The sequence below is a fragment of the Phasianus colchicus genome, chromosome 13 (genome assembly GCF_987193195.1).
Source record: "Phasianus colchicus chromosome 13, bPhaCol1.hap1.1, whole genome shotgun sequence".
NCBI classification, from domain to species: Eukaryota; Metazoa; Chordata; class Aves; order Galliformes; family Phasianidae; genus Phasianus; species Phasianus colchicus.
The window spans coordinates 15,985,657-16,012,947 of NC_143448.1; the positions used below are offsets into that span (position 1 = coordinate 15,985,657).

General features: G+C 41.8%; 1 protein-coding gene across 1 annotated transcript in view; it reads left to right on the forward strand.

Moving 5' to 3' along the window:
• CMIP (c-Maf inducing protein) overlaps positions 1-27,291 on the forward strand; it is a 123,056-nt gene extending 95,765 nt beyond the window's left edge. The window contains exons 8-21 of the mRNA XM_031615386.2: positions 2,574-2,677; positions 3,243-3,347; positions 4,121-4,474; positions 11,922-11,987; positions 13,006-13,032; positions 13,516-13,564; positions 14,987-15,094; positions 16,841-16,957; positions 18,264-18,404; positions 19,241-19,288; positions 20,026-20,172; positions 21,668-21,773; positions 22,757-22,827; positions 25,283-27,291. Coding sequence (XP_031471246.1) covers positions 2,574-2,677; positions 3,243-3,347; positions 4,121-4,474; positions 11,922-11,987; positions 13,006-13,032; positions 13,516-13,564; positions 14,987-15,094; positions 16,841-16,957; positions 18,264-18,404; positions 19,241-19,288; positions 20,026-20,172; positions 21,668-21,773; positions 22,757-22,827; positions 25,283-25,336 — 1,497 coding nt within the window. The 3' untranslated portion in view covers positions 25,337-27,291. The remainder of the gene's footprint in view (positions 1-2,573; positions 2,678-3,242; positions 3,348-4,120; positions 4,475-11,921; positions 11,988-13,005; positions 13,033-13,515; positions 13,565-14,986; positions 15,095-16,840; positions 16,958-18,263; positions 18,405-19,240; positions 19,289-20,025; positions 20,173-21,667; positions 21,774-22,756; positions 22,828-25,282) is intronic.

Consider the following 27,291-nt stretch of genomic DNA (forward strand, 5'->3'; position numbering starts at 1 on the left):
CCTTTCCAAAGGGAGATCGGAGTGCTTACTGGTCCTCCATTCTTTGAGGCATATTAAATTTCCTGCCTTAGTTTTATGTTATGCAAATAAATTTTACTTCACCACACTGGCAAAAAATTAACAAATAAATGAAATATTTAAGGCAGTCAGCCTAGCTGTGATGTCAGCGATGGGTCTCATCCCTCTGTAACTACAGAAGCAATTTCATTTCACTGAACTGGTATAATTTTGGAAACCATCCCATCTTCCTGTGTACAGCATGGATCCAGTAGAAAACAGTTCTTATTCCTTATTTTTATAAGAGTATTATTTAACTCCTCGAGTTTACAGAACTAGCTGGGAAGCCTAAGATGGCGAAAAGGTCATATTCCTGGCTCTGTGCCTGTGCTCTCCAGACATGTAAACATTTTTGAATATTCTGTAGTGTTCAATGAAATATTCTGTAAATGTTATTCTTGGATTTCAGGCTGATTTTTTAAAAAGAATCCAGAGCTCTTGAGGGGTCTCAAATAAAATCTAAATGCATAGTGTAATGCTTGTATTTGGTTAGCTTCAGAGAATTGGGTATATTTACTGTACTTAACATTTGCAGATTGAAAATCAACATGTCTGTACCGCAGTGTGTAGTCAGAGAATTTACGGTGTCATATATTAATTGGAGTGGATTTGGGCACTTTACTACTCTCTGGGGATTTCTGTACTGAATAGTCTTTTAAAGAATGTGTGTGTGTGCATGTAAATAAAGTAATCCTTCAGGGAGACAGTGCTGTTGGCAGTAAACTTCATAACCTTAGGAGGCCACGTGCAGTTTAGTGTGCTTAGAGCAGGAAAGCTAGCTGTCTGCTCCAACCTTTGCCACTACTTTCCTCTGTGATCTTTGGTAAGTTCATGGCAAATTCTACTCCACATTTTCACACTTATAAAACAGAGAAAGAGTACTTTATTTGTCTATCATGCTGAAGTCCCAAAAGAGTAAGGATAGCATTTGTCATGCTGATGCCCGCTAGTGGGTGTAGGCTGGGGATGTGCTGAATTGCTCTGGGAGTGTTTGGAGCCTCTCTGCCTTCTGATTTCAGCTTTTTGAGGGCTCAGCCCAAATATTTGAATGCAACCACTATTGCTTTATATCTTAAGAGTGAACAATATTGATAGTGTCCATCGTTTAGCATCTGATGTGGTGATAGAGCATCATATTATTTTTGGAGGTATTTTATTTTAGAGCTTCCAGCAATGACATCCTCTTTGCAATCTCTTGGGCTTTTGTTCTAATTTCAGTTATAGGGCACTTAAGGGGTTGAAAATATTCATACACTGTTACTTCATGAGCTATTGTGTAAGGAGTTTCGATGAAGTTAAATGGCACTAGTGGAGGTATGAAATCTGTGTGGTCTCGTGCTGTGGAACCAAGTGCATTTGCACTGCCAGGAGGAGCTGTTAGATGTTCAGTGGATTTAATTGTAAAACCAACTGTGAAATCACTGACAGTCCTTTTCTTGTGTGAAGTTACCACGTATCCATTCAGCAGTGGCAAAGAGTGACATGGAGACTTGAAGGGATCACTGTTCTGTCTGGGCTTGCATTCACATTTTTGGTAATTTTCTCTAGTTGTAGAGCCTATCAGATGTTATGCTCTAGAAGTGCCTGAAACCAAGATAAGTAACAGAAGGTGTCAGCACTTTGGAAGCATGTCTTCTCTTTTGCAGTGCCCTGGTTTGTTAACAAAGGTGCCATTTAGTTTTTCGTGTTGACTCCTCTTCCCCATCCAGGTGCTGGAGGGATAACTAGGAGGTATGCAGTTAGAAACACTTAGAAATTTAGTTCTGCAGTTCTGTAAAACCTGTATCATAAGGTTATACCTGCAAAAATGAAGAAATGTGCTGAGGAATAACACTTATCAGACAGCAGATTGTACTCCTTTCACATCTCAAAATAGCATGGAAGGTGAGGAGACGTGGGATTTCAGTTAGCAGGTGCCTTGCTGACTGCAGGACTGAAAGCAAGCAACTGTTGAGCTCACCTGTCAAGTTCACGTTGTACCTGAGGTAGAGATCCCTAGAGAGAGAACTGATCTGTGTTTTATACTTGATCACTTAAAGGTCATGCGTCAAACAAGATTCTCACTTAAAACAGAATAGACAGTATGTCAAATATTGAAGTAAAAATTCATATGTAAGTTGCCTTTCTAAGAAACTCCCCACAGCCTTCTATTCTCCAAGCTAGATGAGCTCAGCTCCCTCAATCTGTCTTCATAGGAGAGTGCTTCAGGCCTTTGATCATCTTTGTGGCCCTTCTCTGGACCTGCTTCATCAGTCCACATCCCTCCTGTATTGGTGGCCCTGGGCTTGGACTCAGTACTCCAATAGATCTGGGTGGAAAGAGAATTGCAAAGCATGCCATTATTAGGGAGCAGCGCATTACTTCAGCATGCAGTGGTACTGTGCTCCTGAAGCTGTCAGCATAGCAACAGAGTGAATTCAGTTGTGTTTGAATGGATTTCTTTTGAAAACCCACAATTTCAATGTACATTGCAGGCATGTTTCACCGTCTTCACTGAGTCTCTCCTTTTTGGACAGGATTTTGGGAAATGCCCTCGATTGCGTCTGTTTACTCAGGAGTACATTCTGGCTTTGAATGAGCTGAATGCTGGAATGGAGGTGGTGAAGAAGTTTATTCATAGGTTAGTTACATTTAATGTTATGCTGTACTTACCAGTCCTGTGTGCACGCTTATTTCCATTACTTCTCCCAGTCCTGCTCATCTCTGTGCTTACCTGTGAGTAGCTGGTGCTTTCAGTACTGGCAAACAGCAAATAAGTGAGAGGTGTCCATAAGGAAATATTGCTGAAAACTTTTTTTAGCTTATTCTCAAATATATGAGAATATATGGGGTTTTCTGACTGTATACACACTGGAGGTGAATGGACACCACTGTATGTACATTCCCATTATACACTGAGACTCAAAGCTTTTATAGAGAGATTCCCATCAACTTTAGACCCCATAATGCTCAGTCATGAGCTTTCAGAGGAACTGTAGAGATAACACATTGAATGAACTGAAGAAGCAACTCAGCCTTCTTCTGAAGTAGACTATTTGATGGCAACTTACAATTTTAAAATAACTGTGTTATGACCTTTCCTAAGATTCCCCAAGGCAGTCTATTCCAGCACCTCCTTCTGTCTGACTCTTTTTGCCCACAGAAATCTTCACTGCAGTGATGTAATCTTGACTTTTGTTTTTCAGCATGCACGGTCCAACTGGACAATGCCCCCATCCTAGGGTTCTGCCAAATCTTGTAGCTGTCTGCTTAGCAGCCATTTATTCATGTTATGAAGAGTTTATCAACAGGTCAGTATGAATTCTCAGCTCACCCTCTGTTCCTCACTCCCAAGCCCGTGGCATCAAAGAGTTTTCATTCAGGCTGTAAACAAGATTGGTGTGAGCATGGGTGTGGGTGTGCAGGAGCATGTCTTCATTCTCACTCCACCCATTGCTAGAAGGGGTTGTGTGTAAATCCCTGTGTATTCACAGCTTTGAACCTGAGCTGATTTCATGATACTGTCTCCATTATTGTGGAAAATCTGATTCCTGACTTATCACAAGATAGGTGCTGCAGCTCCTGACACATGAGCCAGTTTCCAATAGACATGAAGGGTTCCTGTCTGCTGTGTTTCCTGTTTGTTTATGACTATCTGACTTTCCTCATGGTAGAGCACGGACAGGGGCTGCATACTGTCCAACAGAAATTCCAGACACGAGGGCTGTAGACAAGTGTCTGGGCATGTACTGTAGCCAGATACATACTTGGGCATGGATCCTGTTACAGCTGGTACAACTTTGATGGGAAAGTTCACCTTTATACTAAACTGGTATGTCCACTGGACTAATGAAAAGCTGAAATCTTTGTAGCACAGGGGCTGCAGAGTAGTCCTGTTGCAGCATTTTACTATTTTTAGTTGATTTCAATAATCCAGTCACAAAGGAGAAAGCAATACAGTGGGCTAGGGTGAAAAGCAGTGGGAAATTGCGACAGATCTTGGCTTCTCCATGTTTCTCTGTCTGTCCCGCTCTCCACTGTTATGTCTGGCTATTGAAATTATTTGTTTATTTTTAAAATTCAGTCGAGACAATTCGCCAAGCCTGAAGGAAATTCGGAATGGCTGCCAGCAGCAGTGTGACCGAAAGCCTAATCTCCCCCTCCGCCTTCTTCACACGAGTCCTGACCTGGTCTCTCAGGAGGCTACCTTGACTGAATCCCGGCTTAAGCCAGTCATTGTCACTTCAAATGAGATCCATGTGGAAGTGGAGCACAACAACAAGGCTAATCAGAAGATGACAGCCAACGTGGGCAATGACAGCGAGCCCAACCTGATTGACTGCTTGATGGTCAGTCCCACCTGCAGCACCATGAGCATTGAGCTGAGCGCCCAGGCAGACAGGATCCTTGGCTGCTATGTGGAAATACTCAAGATGCTGTGAGTAACTATTTTAAACAGCTTTTTGAACAATGTCATCTTAGCAATGGGGGAGCTTTTCCCATAGGCCTCTCATCTTCAACATCTGTGGCCAGCAAGCACACGGTTATAAATCTAACTCCAGCACTGGAGTCTAACCTCTGAAAGAGACATCTGGCACTGCCAATATGTTCTAAAAATAGTGTTAGGAAGATGAAAAGGGAAAGCTTATTTGTACAGTGAGCCTCACGCATGTTACAGAAGACAGGACATTGTTGCCAGTGGTTTCTGTTTTGTTCTTAGCTGCCAAAATAAAAGATCCATTTATCTCCTCCAGGGCTCTTGGGATTGCCCAAGACAAAGCTCAAAAATGTAGACCTGTGTTAGGCATGTGGCTTGTGCAGCAGTATGCAGCACTGCTGCCTTGGCTTCTTCAGGAGCTGGATGAGGACAGTATTTGCCATTTGGGTATTCTCCTTGCATGTTTGTAGAATTTTTATGGCCTGCTCAAATTTACTTCTGTTATAATAGATCCTCTGTTTGTTAATCAATTGCTTTGGTATAGCAAACCTGTATAATGAACAAGTGCTCAAATAATCTTTACTATATGATGGCTTCATAGTTTCCTGGGAGGCAAATCCTCTGAATATGTTCAAGAGGAATGTAAAATACAAAGGTCTCTGGGAAACGCTTGTTTATCTCCTGGATAAATAAATAAATGAAATGAAGGAGTAATACAGAAGGTGGACTGCAGAACAGAAGCTTGTAATAGAACATATGTTCATGCAGGAAAACAACCCAAAACAGTTTTGTTGGCTTTGACATACAGCTTTCCTACTGTGTTGCAGTATGTCTATAGGCAAGCCCTAATGATTTTTAAACAATGGAAGGTTTAATGAAGTAATAGTTGATTTTTTTTTTAATGTTACACAACAGTGGGTAAAATTCAGACTCCTCTGTAAACAGTATTTGACTACACTGGAGTCAAGGGCTAGCCTGGTTGTACATTCTCTAGGAACTGCGTGAAGTCCAAATGCCATAATGAAGGATTTTGTGAAAGTTTTTTTTCCCACATTTTCAGTATTTTCAGAATATTTAACACCAATTTTAATGTAATTACTTCACTCACTGTTGAGCTGCCTTGCACATACATTTGTAAGGACACACAGAGTTGGAGACAGGAAAAGTGAATCCAAGATACTGTTCCCATTAGATTCTTGAGCAGGAGGCTGCTGAAGGATAATTTTTGTTTCCTTACCCTATTCTCTACCTTCAAGAATGCTAACATTTAGAATTGCACGGCATCTGTCTTTCCTCTATCTAATGGTTTCTAAGTCTTCATGCACTGAGACCCAGGTGCTTCATTAAACATGTTGTATATTTATTCCTGTCCCCATGACTCTAGATGTTTTCCATAAACAGTATGAACCCTTTCAGTCCTGATGCTGGCTTGGATGCTGACTCATTAAGCATCAACGGTTTTGGTTTCATCACGCAGCTGACACACGCTTATAAACAAATTTGTGAACAGGCATGTTCGTCCTCAGAGTCTCTCTAAATTTTAAAAGTTTGATATGCCAGGTCTCCATTCCCATATTACTTCCTGCACAGAGAACTCTTTATTTTATTCCATACCTTAAAACAATTTTTAATCTGTTTTTATTTTTTATTTTCACAATCACAATTGATGCAATTTCCCTTAGACTGCCTTGCCGGAACCCACACCCTGCTTATGAAATCACAACCTGTAAAAATACAAGGCAGCGTCTAAGCCAGAACCACGGCTGGTATATATTGTCACAGTTCCACTGATTTAGGTTCCCTTCCATTCCTGTTCATCCTTTGATTTATTTTTTATTTTTGGTCCCAAAAACATTGTTGCAGAAATGAGTTCCACTCGTGATTCCGCTGCTGGCTTACTGGGAGATCTTAGATGAGTTGCTTTTTTCCTGTGCATCATTTTCTTTATTTGTAATATAATGGTAAACTAAATATAGCTTTGGAAAAGCACTATAGAAGGGCTAGTACTTACTGACAGAAATGCCAGACAATCCTGTTATGATGCTGATATTTTTTGCATGCCCAAGCTCTTCTTGAACAAAGCCTTTCTGAGGTACTAAATACTGTTACTGTACTTTGAAAAATGGAGAATTTGAAGAAAGAGAGTTGGAGATCATGCCAATAGGAAGAAAACATTCATTATGAAAACAACAGTTATCCAGGAGCTGAGCTCTCAGCGGGCAGCCACTAAAATAATGTTCTTATTAATAACAGTGGTAAGCCAAACATAAATAAGTTGCTTAGCATTGAATTTAATTGTTCTTTTAGGTGTCTGACTCAATATCATCATTAAAACAAGAGAGTCACCAACAATGGTATCTTTTTTGCATAATTAACTTAGGGCAGCAGGGAGTAATTTATTTAGGCAGATTTTAATTATTGAAAGTCTAGCAAATGAGAATTCTTAACAGTTTTCTTCAGCAGAGGACTTTTTATTGTTCACCTAACGCCTACATGATACATACTTTTGAATAAAAAGCTTCTAATAGTGATTAAAATGTAACAGCAATTATTTAATAGCCACTGTAAGAACTCACTTTTTGCACAGAAGGCTAAATGTGCAGATTAGAGGATTCTGCTGTTTGGCTGTTTTCATAGCACTGGAAATATCTTTGAACCTTTTTCATTTTGGTTGAGTAACAGTACACAACTATTGCATACTCAGGAAAACATGAAATCATGGATTGAAAGATGTTGGCAGAGGAAGGACGGTCTTTAGTGGAACATAGTATTTTTGTCCTGCACTCAGAAGTGGATCAAACTCCTGTGTCAATATCCCCTAATGCAGTCTGGACTCTGATAAGGTTATTGATGCCAGCCTGAATGCTACGGTCTTAAATTGGTGCTTAGAAAATGCACTAAATTAATTGAAATCTTTCCGTGCACCATATTGAATCTGGGGATCTGAGAGCTGCTTAGCATTGCCCAGCTCTTACTTGAATGTTAATGTTTCTACGCATTAGGGAATTTCGTATACAGTCAAACTTAGGCTTGAACATCACATCTGTGGTTAGAGAAATTTATGATGAACGAGGCTGTGTGTCCTTTTCTACGGAGTGATCAGCATCAAAACCTGATGTGGTCTGAAGAGCTCCAGGTGGCACTTGGTGCTGTACCTAACAGAGGGCCCGTGGAGCTGTTTGCCTGCCCCAGGCCTGAGCTCAGCCTCATGCATGTGATTCAGAGGAGCTGGACCCAGGGGCACGCATGTTGGAGGGCTTGGCCATCTTCTTACTGTCAGGTAACAAAGAAGTTGCCTAAAAGATGTTTGATCTTGCCAAGTTGCTTGATCTAGAGAAACGAGCTATTTCTGTGTAGTTGCTCCTTGTCTCCTTATTACACTCTAAAAACAAAGAGGATTTGGGGCTTGCCGTCTCTGGGCGATAAGACTGACAGCTTTCCAAATGCAAGTGTCTGCTGGAGCTTCCCCTGCCTTCTCCGCATTCCCCAATAGGTCAGGGGCATGCTCTGCATATCCCAAGTGGATTCTCTTATGTCATGTTTATCAGGGTTGCCCTGGGCTGCTAATATGTTTTGGATTGTTTGTGCCGCACATGACATATGGGCAGGTTTTCATTTTGGTGAAAGGTGATCCCTGGCAAAGAAAATGTATTATGTCGACAGGCCGATAGCAACGATGGCCTGAAGGCAAAATCACTGTGGAGGGGGATTAGGCCATGACAGGTTGGCCAAGGCTGCGGCTTGTTCCCTCAGAAGGGCTGTTTGTAAGCCCAGTCATGGGGTTTGAGCTCTGTGCAACTTGGCACCCATTGAGAGGCTGTAAGGGGACTTTGTTCTCCAAGCCCTCCCCGTATCTCTGTGCTCCATCCCCTCCTGCTCAGCCTTAGGGCCAGGCTCCTCAGCTGGGGCAAACCATGGCCCTCCCCTCAGTGCTTCTAACACCTCTGCTATGTGCTAGAGCTCTGAATGGGCCAGAAAAGAAGACAAAAGAGGCAGCCGTCTGAAATGAAAAGAGAAGTCAGATGAGATGAGCGCAGACAGAAAGAAAGTGTTTTTGAAAAGGGAATAGGTGGGAGGAGGAGAAACACCGTAGGCTTTTAATAAGTAGTTTAGTTTTATTCTTGTGCTGTGTTTGTTTCATGTTTCCTAGCATAGATTGAAGGGATTACAGGTTATGTAGATTTTTTGTTCAGGTCCCACTCATGTGACCAAGTTCTGTATTTTTCACAAGAGACAGTTTTCTTCCTTTCTTCTGCTAGGAAGATATGCAGCAGTAGGTTCTCACCTACTTTGCTCTGCAAATGGATGCAGCACGTAACTCCCAGCTCTCATCAGGGTGATGCTTTCCAATTCTGTCGGCAGCGTTGGTCTATTACAAAGCAGCTTTTTTTCTGCTTGTTGCAATTTCCTTTGAAGAGCAGCCAGGAAAAATTGATTGGTTCCCATTATTACTAATCACGGTTCTTCAGATTGCTTAGGGAGGAATTTTAGTGGTGTAACACTTAAACTGAGATGTCGCAGGAGCTAAGCCTCAAAGTGCATCTCAGGAGAGATTTGTGGATGCTTTATTTCATGTGATGTGAAACACCTTGAGCACCTTTTGAATTTTCTCATGCAACCTTTTGACATTTGGGTCTCTACTGCTCAAAATTCTGCCCATGAAGTTCTTTGCACTACATGGAACAAACAAACCCTGTCATTTTTGAAGGGAAATCAGGTGCTATTTTAGGAGGAATATTCAAACAATAATGATAATAATAGAATTGTTTCATTTGTCAGTTCTTTGAGGACACAAACTCAAGAGCTGAAGTCCATTTGCAAGAGAGCTCATCTTAGAGGTGCAGCTCAGCACCTCTGCAGGTGTTTCATGACATTCACTTTACACAGGCAAAGTGGGGAAAATGGTTCCATGTAATGAAGTCCTGCTTCGTGTCAGGCTGCTTGGAGGCACCAAACAAAATTGGTCATTTTCACTGTTTGGTTAGCATCTAATGATGGTTGGACTAGATGATCTTAGTGGTCTTCTCCAACCTTAATGATTCAATACTTTAAGTGGGTAATGGGGGTTTTTGCTTCTGGAAAGAACTGTGTGATTCAGAGATCAGTGCTCGCTGTAGGTAGGTGTAATTCAGAGTTACTCCTAATTTAAACCAGAGGACAAAATTTTTCATGGAGGAGAAAATTAGGCTCAAATGGCTTTTAGAGCGACTGGCATGGGCATGGAGTTTCTTTTTTTGGATTACCGTAGCTTGACATGCAATATGCTTTGGTCCCTCCAATGCTAAAGATAACAAGAAGAAAATAAACAAGTTGTATTTATCAGGGGACATAGCCAAGACTCTCAGATGTTATTTGTTTAGTGTTTTGAGAAGAACCAGCACTGAGATTTTTGCCTTGTCAGTGCCTCCTCAGCTGCTGGCGTGACTGCCTTAAAGCTCCAGCCTTGTCCCTAAACTCATTTCTGGTCATTTAACCAGTGCAGCTGTGGGAAGAGACAACCCCTCCACTCCACACGATGTTGTGGTTCTTACTTAGCCTGTTGGCAGAGGAGTTTCAGGAGGAGGGTGGGAAATTACCTGCTAGAATTGTCTGAGAAAGCACCTGTGAAAAGGGCAGGGCTGTTTGCTACAGATAGCTACTGAAAGGCAATCAGTTGCAAATGGCATGGGAAATAAAAGTGCATGCACTGAACAAGGAACTTCTGTAGAGTAGTGAGAACAAAAAGCTAACTCATCCCACAGTGCTTTTGTACAGCACTCATCTCCTTTTCAATATAATAAGCTACTATCAGATCCTGGTTCTTCTGAATTGGTTACTTGCATGAGATATTATATATTTTTGTAACCTGGAGTCATACCACTCTTGGGCAAGCGATAATTGCTCCTCTGATTGACTTTTTAAGTGCCAGTTATTCCTTCAAATAAAATTTCTCTGTACGTTGCTTCATAAGAATTGGAATGCTCTGGCACATAAATTGTCTGTGTCCATGAACGTGCCCTGGTGAACTGTCCAACTTCATGTGTATTAACCTGTTTTAGTTTATGGAAATGACTGTTTCATGTCATTCAAAAAGTGGATGAGACTTTTGGAAATGCATCCATCTAGAACCTTCTCTTTGCAAAAAATGCATCATTTTGGAATGGTTCCTGTGCATATGTTGTCTGTTTCTAATGCTATCAGTCGTACCGGCCATTTGAGAACATTACGCTTCGTTCCTTCCTAAAGAAACATCAGACTTCTGTGCCAAGTTTGCAGCAAGCTGCAGCCAATAAGCTAGCTTTTGAAACTGAAATCCAAAGGGTAACAGCAGTGAGAGGAGACTGTAGGATCTACTGAACTACCTTCTACAGCCATTCCAAAGTATTTCACCCCAAGAGATGACATGCTGCCATGTCGCTCCACACTGCCCAGTATGTGCTGTTAAACTGGATGTTCTCTTTGCCCTATGTCAGGCAAGTACCCCCTTAGGGATAGCTCCTCCTAGAAGGGCAATCCTGTATATTGAAAGCAGAGAATAATACACTGCTGGCAGCTATGGTGCTAACACACCAGAGACATCCCTTTTGGGGTCCTTTGGCCTGAGCCTTCTGCAGTGGTTATCCCCATCTGTCCTCTTTCACTCTCAATTTTGGCAGTGCTTCCTTCTCTAATATCCTCTCAGCTGAGCAGAAGGCTCTGTCCTGTTTAAACTGACCTGTTCCCTTGTGCCATGTTCCCTCTCCCTCTCCGTCTCCCTCCACCTCTCCTCTCCTCTCCCCCTCATCTCCCCCTCATCTTCCTCTTCTCTCAAGCTCTGATTCCTGTAACAGGGTTGCTGACCACTTTTTCTTGCATATTGCTGTGCAGGAATATAGTAACAGTGTTTTTGAAGCAGGAGGAGAAAAGGGTTAATGAGTTGTGAATGTGCACAGCAATCTTTAGAAAAGTTCTGAGTAAAAGCGTACAAAAGAAAGTAGTACCAGATGTATGTCATGTCATTATTTTATAAATTAGACTGTAAAATTGTATTTGGTATGTGTAGGTCAAAAATGAGGGATTATCTTTGTTTCACAACTGGACTTATGCCTTCTAGCAAAGGAAAATAAATTCCAATTAAATGCAGAGCAGAGCTGTAAATAGCAATGGCCTGGTAATTGCTGCACCAACTTAGATGAAAGTATTACTTAGTGATTAAATGTCAACAGGTTTCATAAACAGCAAATGTCTTTAAGTTGACATAAAGAAGACCTCTCTGGAGGTCATTGTAAATACCAGATTTATTGTGCCTCAGTGGAGAATGTGCTGAAAATGGAAAGGGAAATGTCACCGCAGATCTTTGGAGCAGTGTCTCACTCCAGCAGAAGAGTTGTTAGTGCCTGCAGTAAGATAGTTTTTACTCCTCAAACCAACTGTTGACAAACCATATTCTATACATGCTATCTTATTAAGAAAAATGTTCCTTTTTCAGGTCAGACTATGATGACTGGAGACCAGCCCTGGCCAGCTTGCTTCAACCTATCCCATTTCCGAAGGAGTAAGTTTGTTCTGTCTTAGCATTTACTTGATTATTTTCATTCCTGTTGTTTTATAATGAAACACAATGTAAAACATAATGGTTTATAATAAGATATATTATTATATATATTATATATTATATATAATAAGAACTTTGTGCCCCAAGTGTAAGTTTAGAATATAGTGTTGAATTTACTGATATGGAGATAAACTTGAAGTCCTCCCCATACTCATTACTTTAAGAGGACCCCGAAGAGCAAAATGGTTAACAGACAAGGAAGGAAGGAGAGCTGGTGAGGAGGAGAGCTAAGTGAGAGGTGTAGTAGAGGAAGATGCTTTACTGGCATCACAGAGACTTGTATCATTTATACTTTGTATTATATGGAGAAGCTACCCTATGGATCAGTCTGGCTCCCTCAGAAACCTGTTAATGAGCAGTTGTGTTCATAAAATGCAGACCTCCACGGACAGACATTACAACCTATAATTGTACAATTTGCTGGCTTATCACATCCCCTAATGACCTAGTGTCTTGAATCAGTGAGGTCTAATCCTCTGTGCCAGGTTACCTGGGCTACAGCGAGAGCTTGGAAGTAGGCAACAGAGGCATGATTTACCTAAGTTAAATTTGAGCCCTGGGAGAGCTGTAAGCCAAGCCATGAGCAAAACACTTCACAGAATGACCATTAATTGTTTTCCTGGTGTATAATGTTAATTAGGTGTGACCATATCTTAATTGCATTGCAATTTAAGTATTCATCTGGCTGTTGGAGGTGGCCAAAATTCTGTTTATAATGACATAGCTGTTTTATTAGTCTTTTGTTTGATTCCTTCTGACCCTAAGGTCCCTCTGATGTTAATGGAAGGATGCTTTACCTGAGTTTTTTTTTTGAAAGATTATTCTTTTTGCCTTTTGTGTTGTGGTTGTGTAGTTAGTCCATTTATTATCTGGAATGAACTGAAAAGTGTGTTGTGTTTTGTTTTGTTTTCCCCCTTCCTCTTCCCAAATTCTCATACCTTTCTGTTTTAAATTTCAGGGCACTTGCACATGAGAAATTCACAAAGTAAGTTGATGCTTGTTTGTTTTGTTAAGGGGAGCAATTATTTTAAAAACTTGTTCTAGTCAATAACAGTAGTGATGTATTATTCAATATTGTATCTCTGAAGTTTTTTTATCTGTGTGGTGCTGTGAGCATGTTCTGTTAGCAATAAGAAGATGTACTTTTCTTTGTAATTTACTGTGACAGCAGGAGCCCAAGGACTAAAGATACTGGATTCTGATAGAATTTACAAACCAGTTTGTCACTGCACATCTCTGAAAGCCTTTCTAGACTATTTTGAATAGACTCTCTTCTTGGTAATCACTTTCAGACTTCATATTTCCTTCTGTGGAAGCAGTTTGACTTTTATCTCTCTAAAGTACATGAATATATATCATGTAAAGAGTAATCCAAGGGAGCTGTGACACCTGTGTGAATACTGCAAGCAACAGCTGCCTATACTTGTCCTTTTACGTTTCTTTTTTCCTTTTTTTTTCTGTTTTGTAGAGAGCTGAAATATGTGATTCAGAGATTTGCAGAAGACCCAAGACAAGAAGTAAGTTTATTGCCCATTTACCCAGAGCATTAATTGGAGGGATCTCATTCAGAAGAACTTTCCTTAAGTAGTCTGTTTCTAAACATGTGCTTTTTCTGTGCTTGAGGCTCTGGGGAGAAATACCCACTCAGGAGATACTGTTCTATGAGTGGTTTCTTGTCTTAGGTATAAACATACATTTGTGACCTTCTTGCCTGAGCTCAGTTAATGTCCTTGCTCTGCAGTAAACTACAACCAGTCTCTAGATTCTTTCCCAGTTTTTCATCTTTCATATGAAAAAAGGGAAGCAAAATGCACGGATCCATTCAGCTCAAAAAATGACAGGTTTTACTTAGCTGTTTTTAAGTTACATTGTGTGCAAATGACCGTAATTCTCATAAATCACCAGGAGACAGAGGGTAGGAGGCACATTACTGGGATGAGTGTGTAGCTGTAGCCTCTTGGTGGCTGCCTGCTTCCTAGCTACACATGTAACTTGTTTAACGTGAGCAACTTTGGCTGAATCAGAGGGAACCTCTCATCTGTGTTAATTAATTTTTGGTGTCAGCACAAAGGAAAGAAAGCTCCCCTGAGCTGTGGGTGAGGAGCCTGCATTGTCATCATGGCCCAGACTCAACGTGTTCAGTGTTTCAGCTTTTGTGAGCAATAGTCACCTGTGTTGGATAAGAAAGACCTTCTTGTTTTAGAATGACATCAGGATTTCATCTCTCTCTATTGTTGCGTGTCCAAGTAAGGTTGCATGGACTTTACCCCCATCTCCTCAAAAATCAGAACGTAATTTCTGTGTTCCTTCAGGGAAAGAAAAAAAAAAAAAAGGAAGAAAGCTTCATGGTGATACTTCTGTTAGAATGTGAGAGTAGATATACTAATCCTTCTAGTGGGCCAAATTTAGACAAATGATTGTACACCAGTTTATATGTGCCAGCTCTTCTGTGCAACTTCCACCTTACATATTCCTGTTGAGTTTTCTGTGTTGGTTTCCTTCATCCTGACTCTAATAAGTCTTATTACAGCAGGAGAAATGAGAACTGTACATGATTAGAATGAGCAAGCCATCAGCCACTGCATTCAGTATTTGTATCACGTCAGAAGTGTAGACACATGCTGGGAGAACAGGGGGAGAATGGCAGAAGCTCAGAAATCTAGACTGTTTCTTTTTTCTTTTTTGTTGCATTTTTTATTCCCAAGTAAAAGGAGCTGTTCTAGATTAGAGCCATTTTGTGTTTGATTTCTGTACAGCAAATGAAAAAGGGCATGCAATTAACGATTCCCTCCTTCTTTATAGTGGAAAATTGTGATTTTAACCATGAAACTTCCAGTAGACCCCAGGTTGGCAGGGTTACCTCTATTGGTGCAGTGTGGGAGACACTGGTGATTGCTGACAGGGTCTGTAACCTTTCCAATGTCTTTGCTTTTTGGCAGGTCCACTCATGTTTGCTGAGTGTGCGGGCTGGCAAAGATGGCTGGTTCCAGCTCTACAGCCCTGGAGGAGTGGCATGTGATGATGATGGAGAGCTGTTTGCCAGTATGGTACGTGCCTGCAATAACATGGGTTTAGTAACTTCTTTGCAGTAAGTAGGTAATGCATAGCTGGCAATAAAAAGTTTTACTTGCATTTAAAAATATATATAAAGTCATACCGAACATTTTAGGACATGTCTGTTCTCTTAAATTCAGATTGATCAGTTACCTGTGAAAGAGTGGGCAAAGACTGTTCTCAGAAGGGTTTATCTGTTTTCACTTATTCTATGTCTTCTCATGTTTGGAAAAAAAAAAAAAATAGTGTCCAGAACTAAATCATTATCCTGAGAGCTTTTGTGGGTCCATGATATTTATAAGCATCAGGAGGTGGTGTGCATGAGAAAGCACAATGCTGACATACATTAATATGCAGTATTCTGTGCCTTTTGCAGAGATGCTGATAAATACTTAAAGAGCTGCTAATGACTAATCATAAAATTTGAAAAACATCCTGTTCAGAGATGGGCTTTATATTAATCTTAGCATCAGTATTTTCCATCACTTAAAAAAACCTCCAAAAATCTTAATGCTAATAACTGCATAAAGTAAAATCTTTTTTAGCTTGAAGCTCACTTCCTTAAAGGTGTTCTTCTAAAGGCCTTCTTGGTAATGCTGGTAGTGAAGCAATAAGGAAGAAGAATTGCATCTTCTTCTACACTTGATCTTCTTTAGAATTGACCTCATCATGGAACAACTGTGGTATTTTCAGTAGTACTGAACATAGCCCAGGCAATACTGTGGACCAAGGAACATGATTTACAAGCTTTTTGTAGAGGGGTGCTGGTATGTATTCTACATGGTGGACCTCTTAGTGCGCAGGTCACTGGAAATTACACATTGTGTTCTGCCAGCAAGCTGGTGAATCAGCCACCTGGGCCATAAAATGAAACTTTCAGCTGGGAGCCCAAAATCTTCTGAAATTAATCTTTTAAATGAGAAAGGACATTGCCATCCTCTTGTGAGATGAGACTTTGATTTGTATGAGTAACTTTGCATTTCAGCTATAGGTGTCACTATGTGATATCTTCCAGTGCTATCTGGTGCTAGGAGAGTGTCTGCAGAACATTTCTGTCAGCTAGGAGTCTTCCTGAGGAAGTTTTCTTAGCATGTCTTTCCTTTCAGGGCAAATAAAGCAAAAGGAAAAGGAACACAATAGCCCAGGTGGAGCAAATGAAGTTCTGACTTACAGGAACATAGGGTTGAGGATTGCTGGATTTTCACTGGGCACTTCTTTCTTTCCTCACCAGTTCCTTTTTCTTCACTTTGAGAGATGATTTTATCCATCACCACTTCCAAGGCTAGTGCTCAGCCTGCAGATTGCCAGCACCATTTTTACATACAGCCCTTACAACCCTTGATTTCCAGCTGGCATTTCCAGAGAAACTGAGCTGCAAACAGCAATGAAAACAAATTCTCCTGTGGTTCCCCTGGAGCTGGGGTCATCGTGTTGCTAGGGATGGGATGGGGACAGTTGCACAGCTGCTCCAATGTTTCCTGCAGAGATTTTATCAGGCTGTCAGCTGGGCTGCTTTGCAGAGGAAAGCACTCCTACTCCCTCCCATCATTCCAGGCATTACCTTGTTCAAAAACTGACTTCTAGTCAGCTATACAGCTACAAAGAAACTGCAGCCCTAATAACAGTGGAGACCTCCTTTTATTTATTTGTTTGTTTGAGTGCATAACAGTGTCCATTCTAGATGCATATGTATTTCTTAGGCTTACACCTCTAATTTAAGCTATTTGTTTCTCAAATAGGTTCATATTCTAATGGGATCTTGCTATAAAACAAAGAAGTTTCTGCTTTCACTGGCTGAAAATAAATTAGGACCTTGCATGCTGCTGGCCTTGAGGGGTAACCAGACGATGGTAGAGGTAAGCCCTTAACATACGTAATCATATGGTTTATGAGCAGCATTAAGATTCAGTTTCACACAGCCTTCTCAGAATTAGATCCCGTGGAACTAGAGAAGCTGAGTTCAAGTCTGTCATATCAAACACCAGTAGCAGGCAGTTGTGTTGTGAAATATTGTTGCTCTACAGATACGTGTGAATTACATGAGAGGTGAGTGCAAGAATTTTTGGACAGAGGGATTGTTTGTTGCAATTCAGTTGGAGAGACGATGATGGGAAATAAATGGCAATGAGTGCACAGGCTGCAGCAAGGGATCAGAATTCAGAGCAGTGAGACGTTTCTGTGACTGAACACTCAATGCTTGTCCTGCCACCTGCAGAATCAGCACTAAAAGAAAGTGCATTTATCGAAACTATTTACTTGTATTTTCAGTGTTTAGGATATGTTATTTTTCTTGCATTAATAGCATATACTGGTTTTTGTGTTCCTTCAGAGAAGTTTCTTAAGAAGTGCCAAAGGAAAATAGAAATTGATTAACTAGGTGGACGAGGTCATAATTGTTTTCAATTTAATGTTACTTATCTTCATTAAAAAATACCTGCAATTAAAATGGAAAGTTTTTATTCTCTCCATAGCTTCCATGACAGAGGTAGCTGAAAATGAAGGGCAGCATGGAGAGTGCAGGCTGTGTCCCACTGCAGCCATCTGCTGGGGTCTGCCTTGCTTCTGGGGCATCAGGCACAGTCCCAGTGATGGAGAGTGCCTGGCTGCAGCATTCAACTCCCCATGCCATTTTCACTCAGCCTCTCAAATCTCTCCTCTTTGTAGGTTGGGTGCACTTAATGTGCACTCTGTGGGTACAGAAAGCCCAGCTCTTAGGGGCAGAAAATCCAGCACTTAGCTGGCTGCATGGCTCTACTGCTCATGCATAATATCCCAAATCTGCTACTCAGCAGTCCAGCCAGGGTACCTGGGAAATACCGAATCGATTGTACCTGTTCTGATGAGGACTGTGGCATGAAGCCATCTTCCAGCACTGATACAAAGTAATTGCACCTCTTGGTCAGAAGGAATGAGCACTAATGGAAGCCAGGATACATAGGGTAACTTTCAGAGACTGGAGGTCATTCTTTACAATAAAAAATGTGTTTCTTGTATTGGGAAGTCAGTAAATGTCGTTAAGATCCTCCCCAGTCTAGCCTATATAATGCATCCTCTAAAAACGTACCCAGTAATTTAAACTAGCATGCCCAAGTTAATTAGGATATTTGGAAAAAAATGAATGCAAGCATTGCAGTGACTGCTCTTCTTTCATTCTGCTGCTAGATTTTGTGTTTGATGCTGGAATACAACATCATCGATAATAATGACACCCAGCTCCAGATCATCTCTACTCTGGAAAGCACAGACGTGGGAAAGAGAATGTATGAACAGCTGTGTGACAGGCAGAGGGAGTTAAAAGAGCTGGTATGTCACCCTGCATGCAGTATTGCCATAGCACATTGTGGTCTGTACTTGCCAGAAATGGAGGTACAAAAGAAAGACAAGCAGGGTGTGAAATTCCTGGTTAACAACAGGATGGGGGCAGTGTTCAGGAGATCCCATTGTGAATGTATATGCTGTGTGATATTTGCTAAAGTATCTGATCCCATACTATGTTTCTGAATGATATTCAGTAAGCTGCTTGGAATCTGTGTGAAAGACAAGGGGTGAAATCCTGCCGTCTTAAAATCTTATAAGTCAGCTTGTCAAATTCTGCCACCTTTTGACATGTGAGTAGCAAATGGTCCTAGTGCTGGCCAGCATTTCTTAATGCTTTGACATTCGGAACATTTCTCTAAGGTCTAGTTCACATCACAGATTTTTCCTAATTTTAAAGACGGGGTCCACAGACAGTAGATAATTCTGCTCCCATTAGCACTTCATCTGCAAATGTACCCATGGTCTTCCTGTTCCTTTTTTCTTATTTGTATTTCTTCTCTTTGACCCCCTGCTTTCAGCCTGTAAAGAATGTGTTTTTTATAGTGAGGTAAATGATTTTATGAGCTGCACAGTCAGAGGCTGAAGCAGAGATGCTGACCCATGGCATGAAGACCACTATGGTTAGTTGCAGTCCCCAGGGAAGCATCTGGCACGCACAGGAAAAGTCTGTTGGTGCAGAAAAAGCAGGGAAGGGGTGGAAGGGCTGGCAGGGAGCTTTGAAATCAGAGCAGGGTTCATTCTAGGGAAAAGCTCACTCTGCTTCAGTTGGTCTGAAATGTAGTTTGGCAATCTCTTTGACCAGAATATCTTCTCTCTTACAGCAAAGAAAAGGTGGTCCCACGAGGTTAACACTGCCATCCAAGTCCACAGTAAGTTAATCTTGCCAATAAAAAAAACAAGCTTTGTCTTTCCATATTTAAACACTTGATTTATGTTTGCCATGTGGCACAGTGGTTTTGGTCAGTCAAGAGAGGAGCCCTTCCACTTGCTCTGTCAACATGACTGGGGTTTACACAAGCAAGGGCACATTGCTGTTCTTGTAGCAGTGTGCAATGCCAGTACAAGCAGCAGGTCAGTCAGGTTTACAGTAGTGCACAAGCTTGGAATGTATGATTCAATCAAAATATAGATCTGAGAACCAGATTTTGCTTTTAAAAAAGCAGACTTAATAATGTGCAGTTCTACGTTTTACATGCTGACTTCTGAAAGAAGTCCATCTCTGGTGCAGTGTACGGCATTGTAAACCCGGAGCAACATCACTGAAACCCAGGTAGCATATCAGAGCACAGTGTGGGTCTAGGATGTGCAGTGACATCTTTGGGATTAGTTCTGAAACTCATGCCTTGGTGTCTCATAAGGATACACGCTCCAAGAAGATTTCTGTCCTACTGTCTGGATGCATTTTTCCCAGGGTGTGTGAAGCAATGCTGCCACAAGAGCCCAGCTGCTTGCCAACAAACAGAAACTTCTCTGTGTGGTTCTCTGTTGCTGTAAACAAGTGGTAGAACTGTGCAACCCGTGCTGGTTAGCAGGAGCAGCACTGCAGATGGTTGCAGGCTGAGGAGTTGATAATCTTGCTCATCAATCTGATGTTTGGATGTTTCAGGATGCAGACCTGGCCCGCTTGCTAAGCTCGGGATCTTTTGGAAATTTGGAAAATCTCAGCCTGGCCTTTACCAATGTAACAAGTGCTTGTGCTGAGCACCTCATTAAACTGCCTTCACTCAAGCAGCTGAACCTGTGGTCAACCCAGGTAAGTGCTTTGCAGACTGAAACTCAGAGCGGGAACCCGTGCTGATTAATTCTGAAATTTCATGTTACATCAGCAAGAGACAAATGTGTGAAGAGGTTTGCTTGGAATGAGTTTGCCTTCATGCTGTTTTTACAGGGCCTATAAAAAATAGGTCTGTCTTATCCCCAGGACTCATTTTTTTGTAATTTTTATTTTAAATTTTAATTTAGTTTTAATTATTAAAGGATTGCGTTTGTCTAGGGTTGGAAGCTCCAGTTCAGCATTGTTGGTACTGTGTAGTTCACTGTACATCTACTGCTGTTTGTTTGTTGGAGAAGAGTTTATGCTTTCACCCGTTCAGGATGCAAAAAAAAAAAAACCAACACAAAAAAGATCACTGTGCGGCTTAACTGGTCAAGCAAAGCAGACAGTCTATGCATTGTAGGTAGTGAATGGCCCTGAATGCTGGTCAACTAAAATTTCCTCAAAAACAGCAAGAAAATAAACTCAAATAATGAATAAATATAAGGAAACTATAATGAGAATGTAGTTATTCTGTAAGCAAAAACAGGGCTGCTTAACTGAATAAATCATTGAGCAGTTAATGGAAAGAGTTTTTAAAGTAAATTTGTTCTTCTGCAATTCCCTGCTGGTTTTGGTCTCTGAGATCTCCCCTCAAGAGTTTTTCCCCGTTTTCTATTAGCACCTATTTGTAGTGCTTACTGAAAATATGAATGTTCCCAGTGCAGCCACAACAGGCAGTATTTTTTTTCACTGAAATGTCATGTAAATATCTTGCCTTGTTTTCCTAACTATTTTTATACCTCAGAAATTTCCCCTTTTTGTCTGGGGAGTAAGAAGCAGAATCTGATTCCTTGCAAGTTTTCAGACTGTCTTGTATCTGTCTCCTCCGGATTTGTCCTGACAGTGTAACTTCTGCATCTGAAAACTGAGTTTGATTTCACTCTGCACAGAGCTGCATTTTGTATGATAAAAAAGAGTTGAGATTCCATTTTATTTTGTGATATCCTGGTTTCCATTAATCGAGAATTTAGAACCAGCAGAAACGAAGTGGGTCAATTGAACAATTACTAATCAATAGGACATTGTTCTTGAGACCAAAATAGCTAATTAATACCACTTGCCTTTTATGCTTTTTGTGATGTGGTTGGGAACTGGCTGGGACTGCCATAGCCATCTTTTATAGCCTGGGTGGGAGCCCTCTCATACAAAGTCCTGACTTCTGAGGCACTGCTCTAATTAAATGGTGTCCTGTGGTTAAGCGCTGGGTAGCGAGTAAGTAGACCTGTATTCAAACCCACAACAATTATTTGCAACTGTGCACAAGTTAATTTTTCTGTTCCCCATCCACGAAATACAAATAGAACTATTTGCTTTCCCTCCTGTTGCTGGAGATTCTGGTAAACAACCTGAGCTCAGCCCCAGTTCTGAGAGTGCGTTGTCTGCACCATGATGTCCATGCACTGTTTGAACACAACTTTGCTTGCCCCTGCAGTTTGGAGATGCAGGGCTGCGGCTCCTGTCTGAACACCTCACAATGCTGCAAGTGCTCAACCTGTGCGAGACGCCTGTCACAGATGCTGGACTGCTGGCCCTTAGTTGTAAGTGACCAAAGCGAGCTGAAAGCCACATGGGTGCGGGGGAATTCACGTGGTTCAGACAGCAGCTTTAGTTCTTGGCTGCAGGCAAGGAAAGGAGCGCTGCCGTCTGAGTCCACTGTGGTTCTTTGTGGTTTTATTTTTTCTGTCCCAGAGTGTACTCTCCCTCTTGCCTCTGGCTGTATTGATGTCATTTGTCTCGATCTCGCAACATGGCCTGTTGCCCTGGGACTTCCCAGCCATTTTCACACTCCCTGCTCCAGGGAGGAGCCACAGACCATCTTTTTAATGAGTTTAGCGACTGCGTGCAGCAGGTTCCACATCTCTGACATGTTTTGCTCCTTCTTTTTGAGGAGGTGAGACTCAGGCTGTTCTCATGTGGCTTAATATCAGAGCTAAGTAGGGCAAGGCAGAGTGGGGTTGTCTAAGCAACATTCAGGATTCCCCTCTGTACCAAGTGCTGCGTCATGTGCCAGAATAAGACTCTTTACTATGTCCAGCAATGAATTATAAACCTCTCCTACTGGGTTTAAAGGGCTCCTTTAATAGGCTTGATCTTACACAGACATGCCAGACAGGCCAGTAGTTACAGCTCCTCTTAGGAAACTATTCTGCTAAGTATTGGAGCCCAAAATGGAAGTAGGTCGGGGGGAGAAGGGCTGCTGGACCAGCGTGCCCCCTGTGCACAACAAGCAGAGCACTGAGAACTGCTCAGAGTAATGTGCAGGAAACTGATGATGAGAAGTTCCTTGAACTCCTTTGAAGTCAGCAGACTTAAGCATATGCTTAATAGCCCTTCCTAAGTAGCGACTTTTTCCTGGATGAGGGCCCAAGCAGCTGCTTATCCATTTGAAGTTCTATATTTTACACTATTCAGCTTTTTCTGAGACACGTAGTCAAGTTTTGTTTATGCTTTGGCCTACTGTAAAACTGATATTTTAAGAAAAGGCAGCGTGATCCTGATATCTGTGTATTTTCTCTTTTAGCCATGAAGAGCCTGTGTAGTTTAAACATGAACAGCACCAAACTTTCAGCAGATACCTATGAAGATCTCAAGGTATTTCTGACTTCTGTCTGCTAAAGATGAGCAGTAGCTTGCCCAGGAGACTTGGCAAGTGCGTGTTGGTAGCGCCTAGCACAGAGAGCACTGGTCTGGTGGCATGGGTGGCCATCATCTGAAGAGAAAGGAGTGGATTGTGTGGGGGGGATAACGACTGAAAGCTGCGACCTGAGGCTGCTGGGTATGATGGACTCAGAGAGTGTTTAGTCTGTTGAGTCAATGAGCATTATGTAGAATTGGGAGCAAAAGCCAAGTTCTTTTTTTGCCAGAGCCATAAATTTTAATAAATAAGAGCATAATGGTTGTTTCCAGTGAGGATGCATAAAGAGGGAGATCTGGTGCACACCTCCAAAGTCATCTTCTACACTATGAGCAGGAACAGAAGTAATGTTGATGAGCAGCATTGCAGAGCTTTGATTCACAATGCAAAGAGGGAATGAAAGACATCGGGGAAGGTGCAAGTTAATCTTGACACCTCTTGGACTGGAACTGCGCTTTAAACAGAAACATCTGCACAAGTGCCTGGTTCCTTTGGGTGTGAGATGTAAGAAGTCTGGTGTTATCATTTGTACCATGAATTTACAACTGCTTCAGTGAGATGGTAAAGAACGAGAACAGCTGTGGGAGGGGAACGGCCCCAGGTGGTTTCAGGCAAAGACTGACTGAGATGTGTTGGCTTTCGTGACTTCCCATGGACTTTTTCTCCACTCTGGTGTTACATGAGTCACATCTCTTACCTTACCAACCTGAATGCTCAAGATGAAACTCTAAATTATGTTGTCTTGTGTGTTGAAACCTGAGATTGTGCCAGGTTTACTCAAAAAGGTCACAGCCTTGGGTTGAGCTTCAAACTTGTGGCAAGTCTTGAAACTGCGCTGCTTTCAAAATTCACTGCAAATGTAAATCTTCAATTCTGGCTGTGGAGCCCGGTCTTCCCCAGAGACTCAGTTGCAACGTTGCTAGCACTGATTTTTCAAGATGAAGTTTTCAAAACTTGTGTCACAGTTTTGTACGCAAAGAAATCCTTGGAATTAACAGCTGGCTTGCAGATGGGTTCACACAATGGAGCTTGTATCGGGCGCCAAGCTTTTGCAGACAATCAGGGTCAATGCTGTGTTTGGTCCAGGGCTCTGGAGGGAAGTCTATTGAAAGGCTGGCCCAGCCCTATCCTGCTTCTGAGCCCCTCTGCTGCTCACTTGAGGCTGAAGCTCACATTTTCCAAACTGCTACCCTCTGCTCTGGTACTGCGTGACCCAGTCCTCAGCAACAATGCAACAAAGTGACTGCCAGGGCAAACAGCAAAATTGACAAGGAGCAAAGCCCTGACAATTGCACAGATTTAAGAAAGCTGAGAGAACGGGCACGCATCATATTCCTCCCCTCCCCTCCCCCCCACCTCTTTCACTGAGGTTAATATTAGTGGTTATTGGAAGTGTTGCGCATGCTCAAAGGGAGGGGAATAGCATTTCTCCCTGGGCTGTGTGCTTACAGGTCTGTTGAGAACAAGTTGGCCTTCAAAGAACGCATTTTCGATACAAATCTTCCCTTCTTCTCCCTTTGGTCTGTGGGAGCACCGGGGCACGAGCTGGGGTTGACATTTCCTCCCTGCCCCACCACACACACTGCACACACAGACACCCCCGTATGTACCAGGCGGGCTGAAACAGACAATAAATAAACACCCACCACTGAAGTCATTATTGCCTAACTGAAAAATTATTTGCTGGCAGTGTCTGTAGGATTATGACTAGCTCTTATCAAAATATGTGCGCATAAATCATGGAGTGAGGTAATAACGACTCCTAGAAAATTCCAACTCCTCAATTATGCCCCAGCCTAATTAAACATGTTTGTTTGGTTTTGGAGTCTTAGCTGTACAGATCTGGACAGGGAGCAAGGAAGCAGCACCAGCACGTAGGAGGAGAACAAATAACCAGTGGCAATAAGCCCAAGTGCTTTGGAGGTGTGGAAGGGAGACCATGGTCTACTGGTGATAGGACAAGGGGGAACGGCTTTGAACTAGGAGGGGGGTTATTTAGTTGAGGTGTAGGGAAGAAATTCTTTACTCAGGGCAGTGAGATGCTTGCACTGCCCAGAGTGATGGCTGGCCATCCCTGGAGATGCCCAAGGCTGTGGATGGGCCCTGGGCAGCCTGAGCTGGTGGATATCAACCAGCCCATGGCAGTGGTTGGAACTGAAGAATCTTTAAGGTCCCTTCTTCCAACCTAAGCCATTCTATGACTCCATGGCACCAAAAATTGTAGAGGGAGGAATCAGACAGTGATGTAGCACGGAGGCTGGCTGTGCGCTTTGGGTCCACTGCAGTCACAGCTGCAGCTGAGTGCTTGTAGTAGAAATATGGGCTGGGCTCTGCTCACTGCTGCTGTTGTAGCAAAGCTGGAATCCTGAGCACACGTTATTAACTCTGACTTTCTCCTCTTGCCCAACACAGGCCAAACTGCCCAACCTGAAAGAAGTGGACGTTCGTTACACCGAAGCCTGGTGAACTCTGCCTGCCTCCGACTCTCTTTTGCTTCTGATGGGAAGGAAAAGATTTTTAAAACAAACAAAAGAAAAACAAACCGGAGAAATAACTTTTTGGTTAATTCCTGTAGAGCAGTTGAGCGCTGGGACGTGGTGGGAAGGTCGTGGTGCGAGGCGGAGGAGTTGTGTGTGTCGGGACATAGCAGGCCTGGACCCGAATCCTTACAGCTTTGTGATTTCGGAATCAACATTATTTAAATTGAAAAGGAGAAAATCTTTAAAAAAAAAAAAAAAGAAAGAAAATTAAAAAAAAAAAAAAGAAAGAAAAATAAAAGGACTTTGTAGCAGCAGCAAAGAGGATTATAAAGAGGAAAAAAAAAAAAAAAAACCCTTTGTGGATTTTATTTGCCTTTGTGTTTTATGCCGTGTGGAGAAAAAAAAAAAACATATATTCATTTGTCATTATTTACCTGGGTTTCCTTGGCTGGCACCCATCCAGCCTGAACTCCTCTGTGACCAATTTTGCTCCAGAAAATCAAACTTAACAAAAATCTCAAGAGAAGAAAACCAAACGTGATCTGATTTCCAGCCCCTCGCCCCGTGTCCTCACAGTTGTTATGCAAAGTAATTTTGTTGTACATAAGATTTACATAATGCACCTATTTAAGAAAATGGTTCACAAATAACAGGTCTGGGACCTGTCTTTTATTTATGAATTGTTAATTCTTTTACCCTTTTTTGCGTATAGTACTGTATAAACTAGTTTGCTGTCTTGTTGTTATTATTATTTTTTTTAAAGGAAGCGTCCTCCTTGAAGAATTGCCTTTTAGTAACGCAGACTGTATTATAGTCCCTCTGTCACCACATCCATCGCTTGTCTTTTTGATTTCCAAATGCCTCCGATGCTATCAAACAGGAAGGAAGATGCCCACCTGGGGGCTGCTGTTGGGAGGGGCACAGGGATTAATAAAGTCAGCTTTCCTTCCCAAGTCCGGACCGCTTTCTTTAGTCTCTTCAACCCCCTCAGATTTATGCACGGGCAGAAGGGAAATTCCGCCGTTCATTTTGCCGTTGGGGTGATCACAGAACTCTGCTGACTTTACAGAACTCCGTCGTTTTCTATTTGCGTCCAATATTTCAAAACGAGGACAAAAAAAGCTCCCTCCATGCTGAGCAGCAGCATTCGGGTTCGATGTTTTCCCCCCTCCTCCTCCCACCCGCAGCGCTCTGTGCACGCACAGCTCTGCCTCTTCCCACCGCACCGCCCCACGTGGACCCCACAGCTCTGACCCCTCTGAGGTGGGACGGCCACATCCTTGGGATTTCCTTCCAGTTCCTTAGAAGATGATTTCTTTTTCTTTTTTTTTAAACGGGGGGTTTCTTTTATAGCGACGCTGTTGACTTTTGGTTTGTGTTTTGTTGTTTTGTTTTGTTTTTTTTTCATACTGAGCCTTGGTTGTACAGAGCTGCTTATTTAAAAAAGAAAAAAAAAAAATCCAAAACACAGTTTTTTCCTCTGTTTAACACCTTTGTTTTATTCTTCAGCACCTCAAGGTTTCACATACAGCCAATGTAATTTTTTATATATAAATATATATATATTTAATCTTATTCAATGGAAGCCAAGCTTTTTTTTTTTTTTAATTTTGTTGCTATGTAGATGATGACCCTTACCCAAAAAATATGGTTTTTTCCTTTTTTTTTTCCCCTTTTTTAAATAAATGAAACAGAAATTGAGTCTTAACTCACGTAGTGTCCCAGGTTTTTTTTTTTCCCTTCAAATCCCAAACTGTACACAGATACAGCATGGGGAGAAAGAAGAAAAGAAAATATCTATAAAAAGGAAGAAAAATGGCGCCAATGTTTTCCTTAGCACTGTTGCTTTTACCAATGGTTTACTACTACTGTTCTGTAGCTGTGTACAAAGAGATGTGAAATAATTTCGGGCGAAAATAAACTGTAAGCGACTATCTTTTA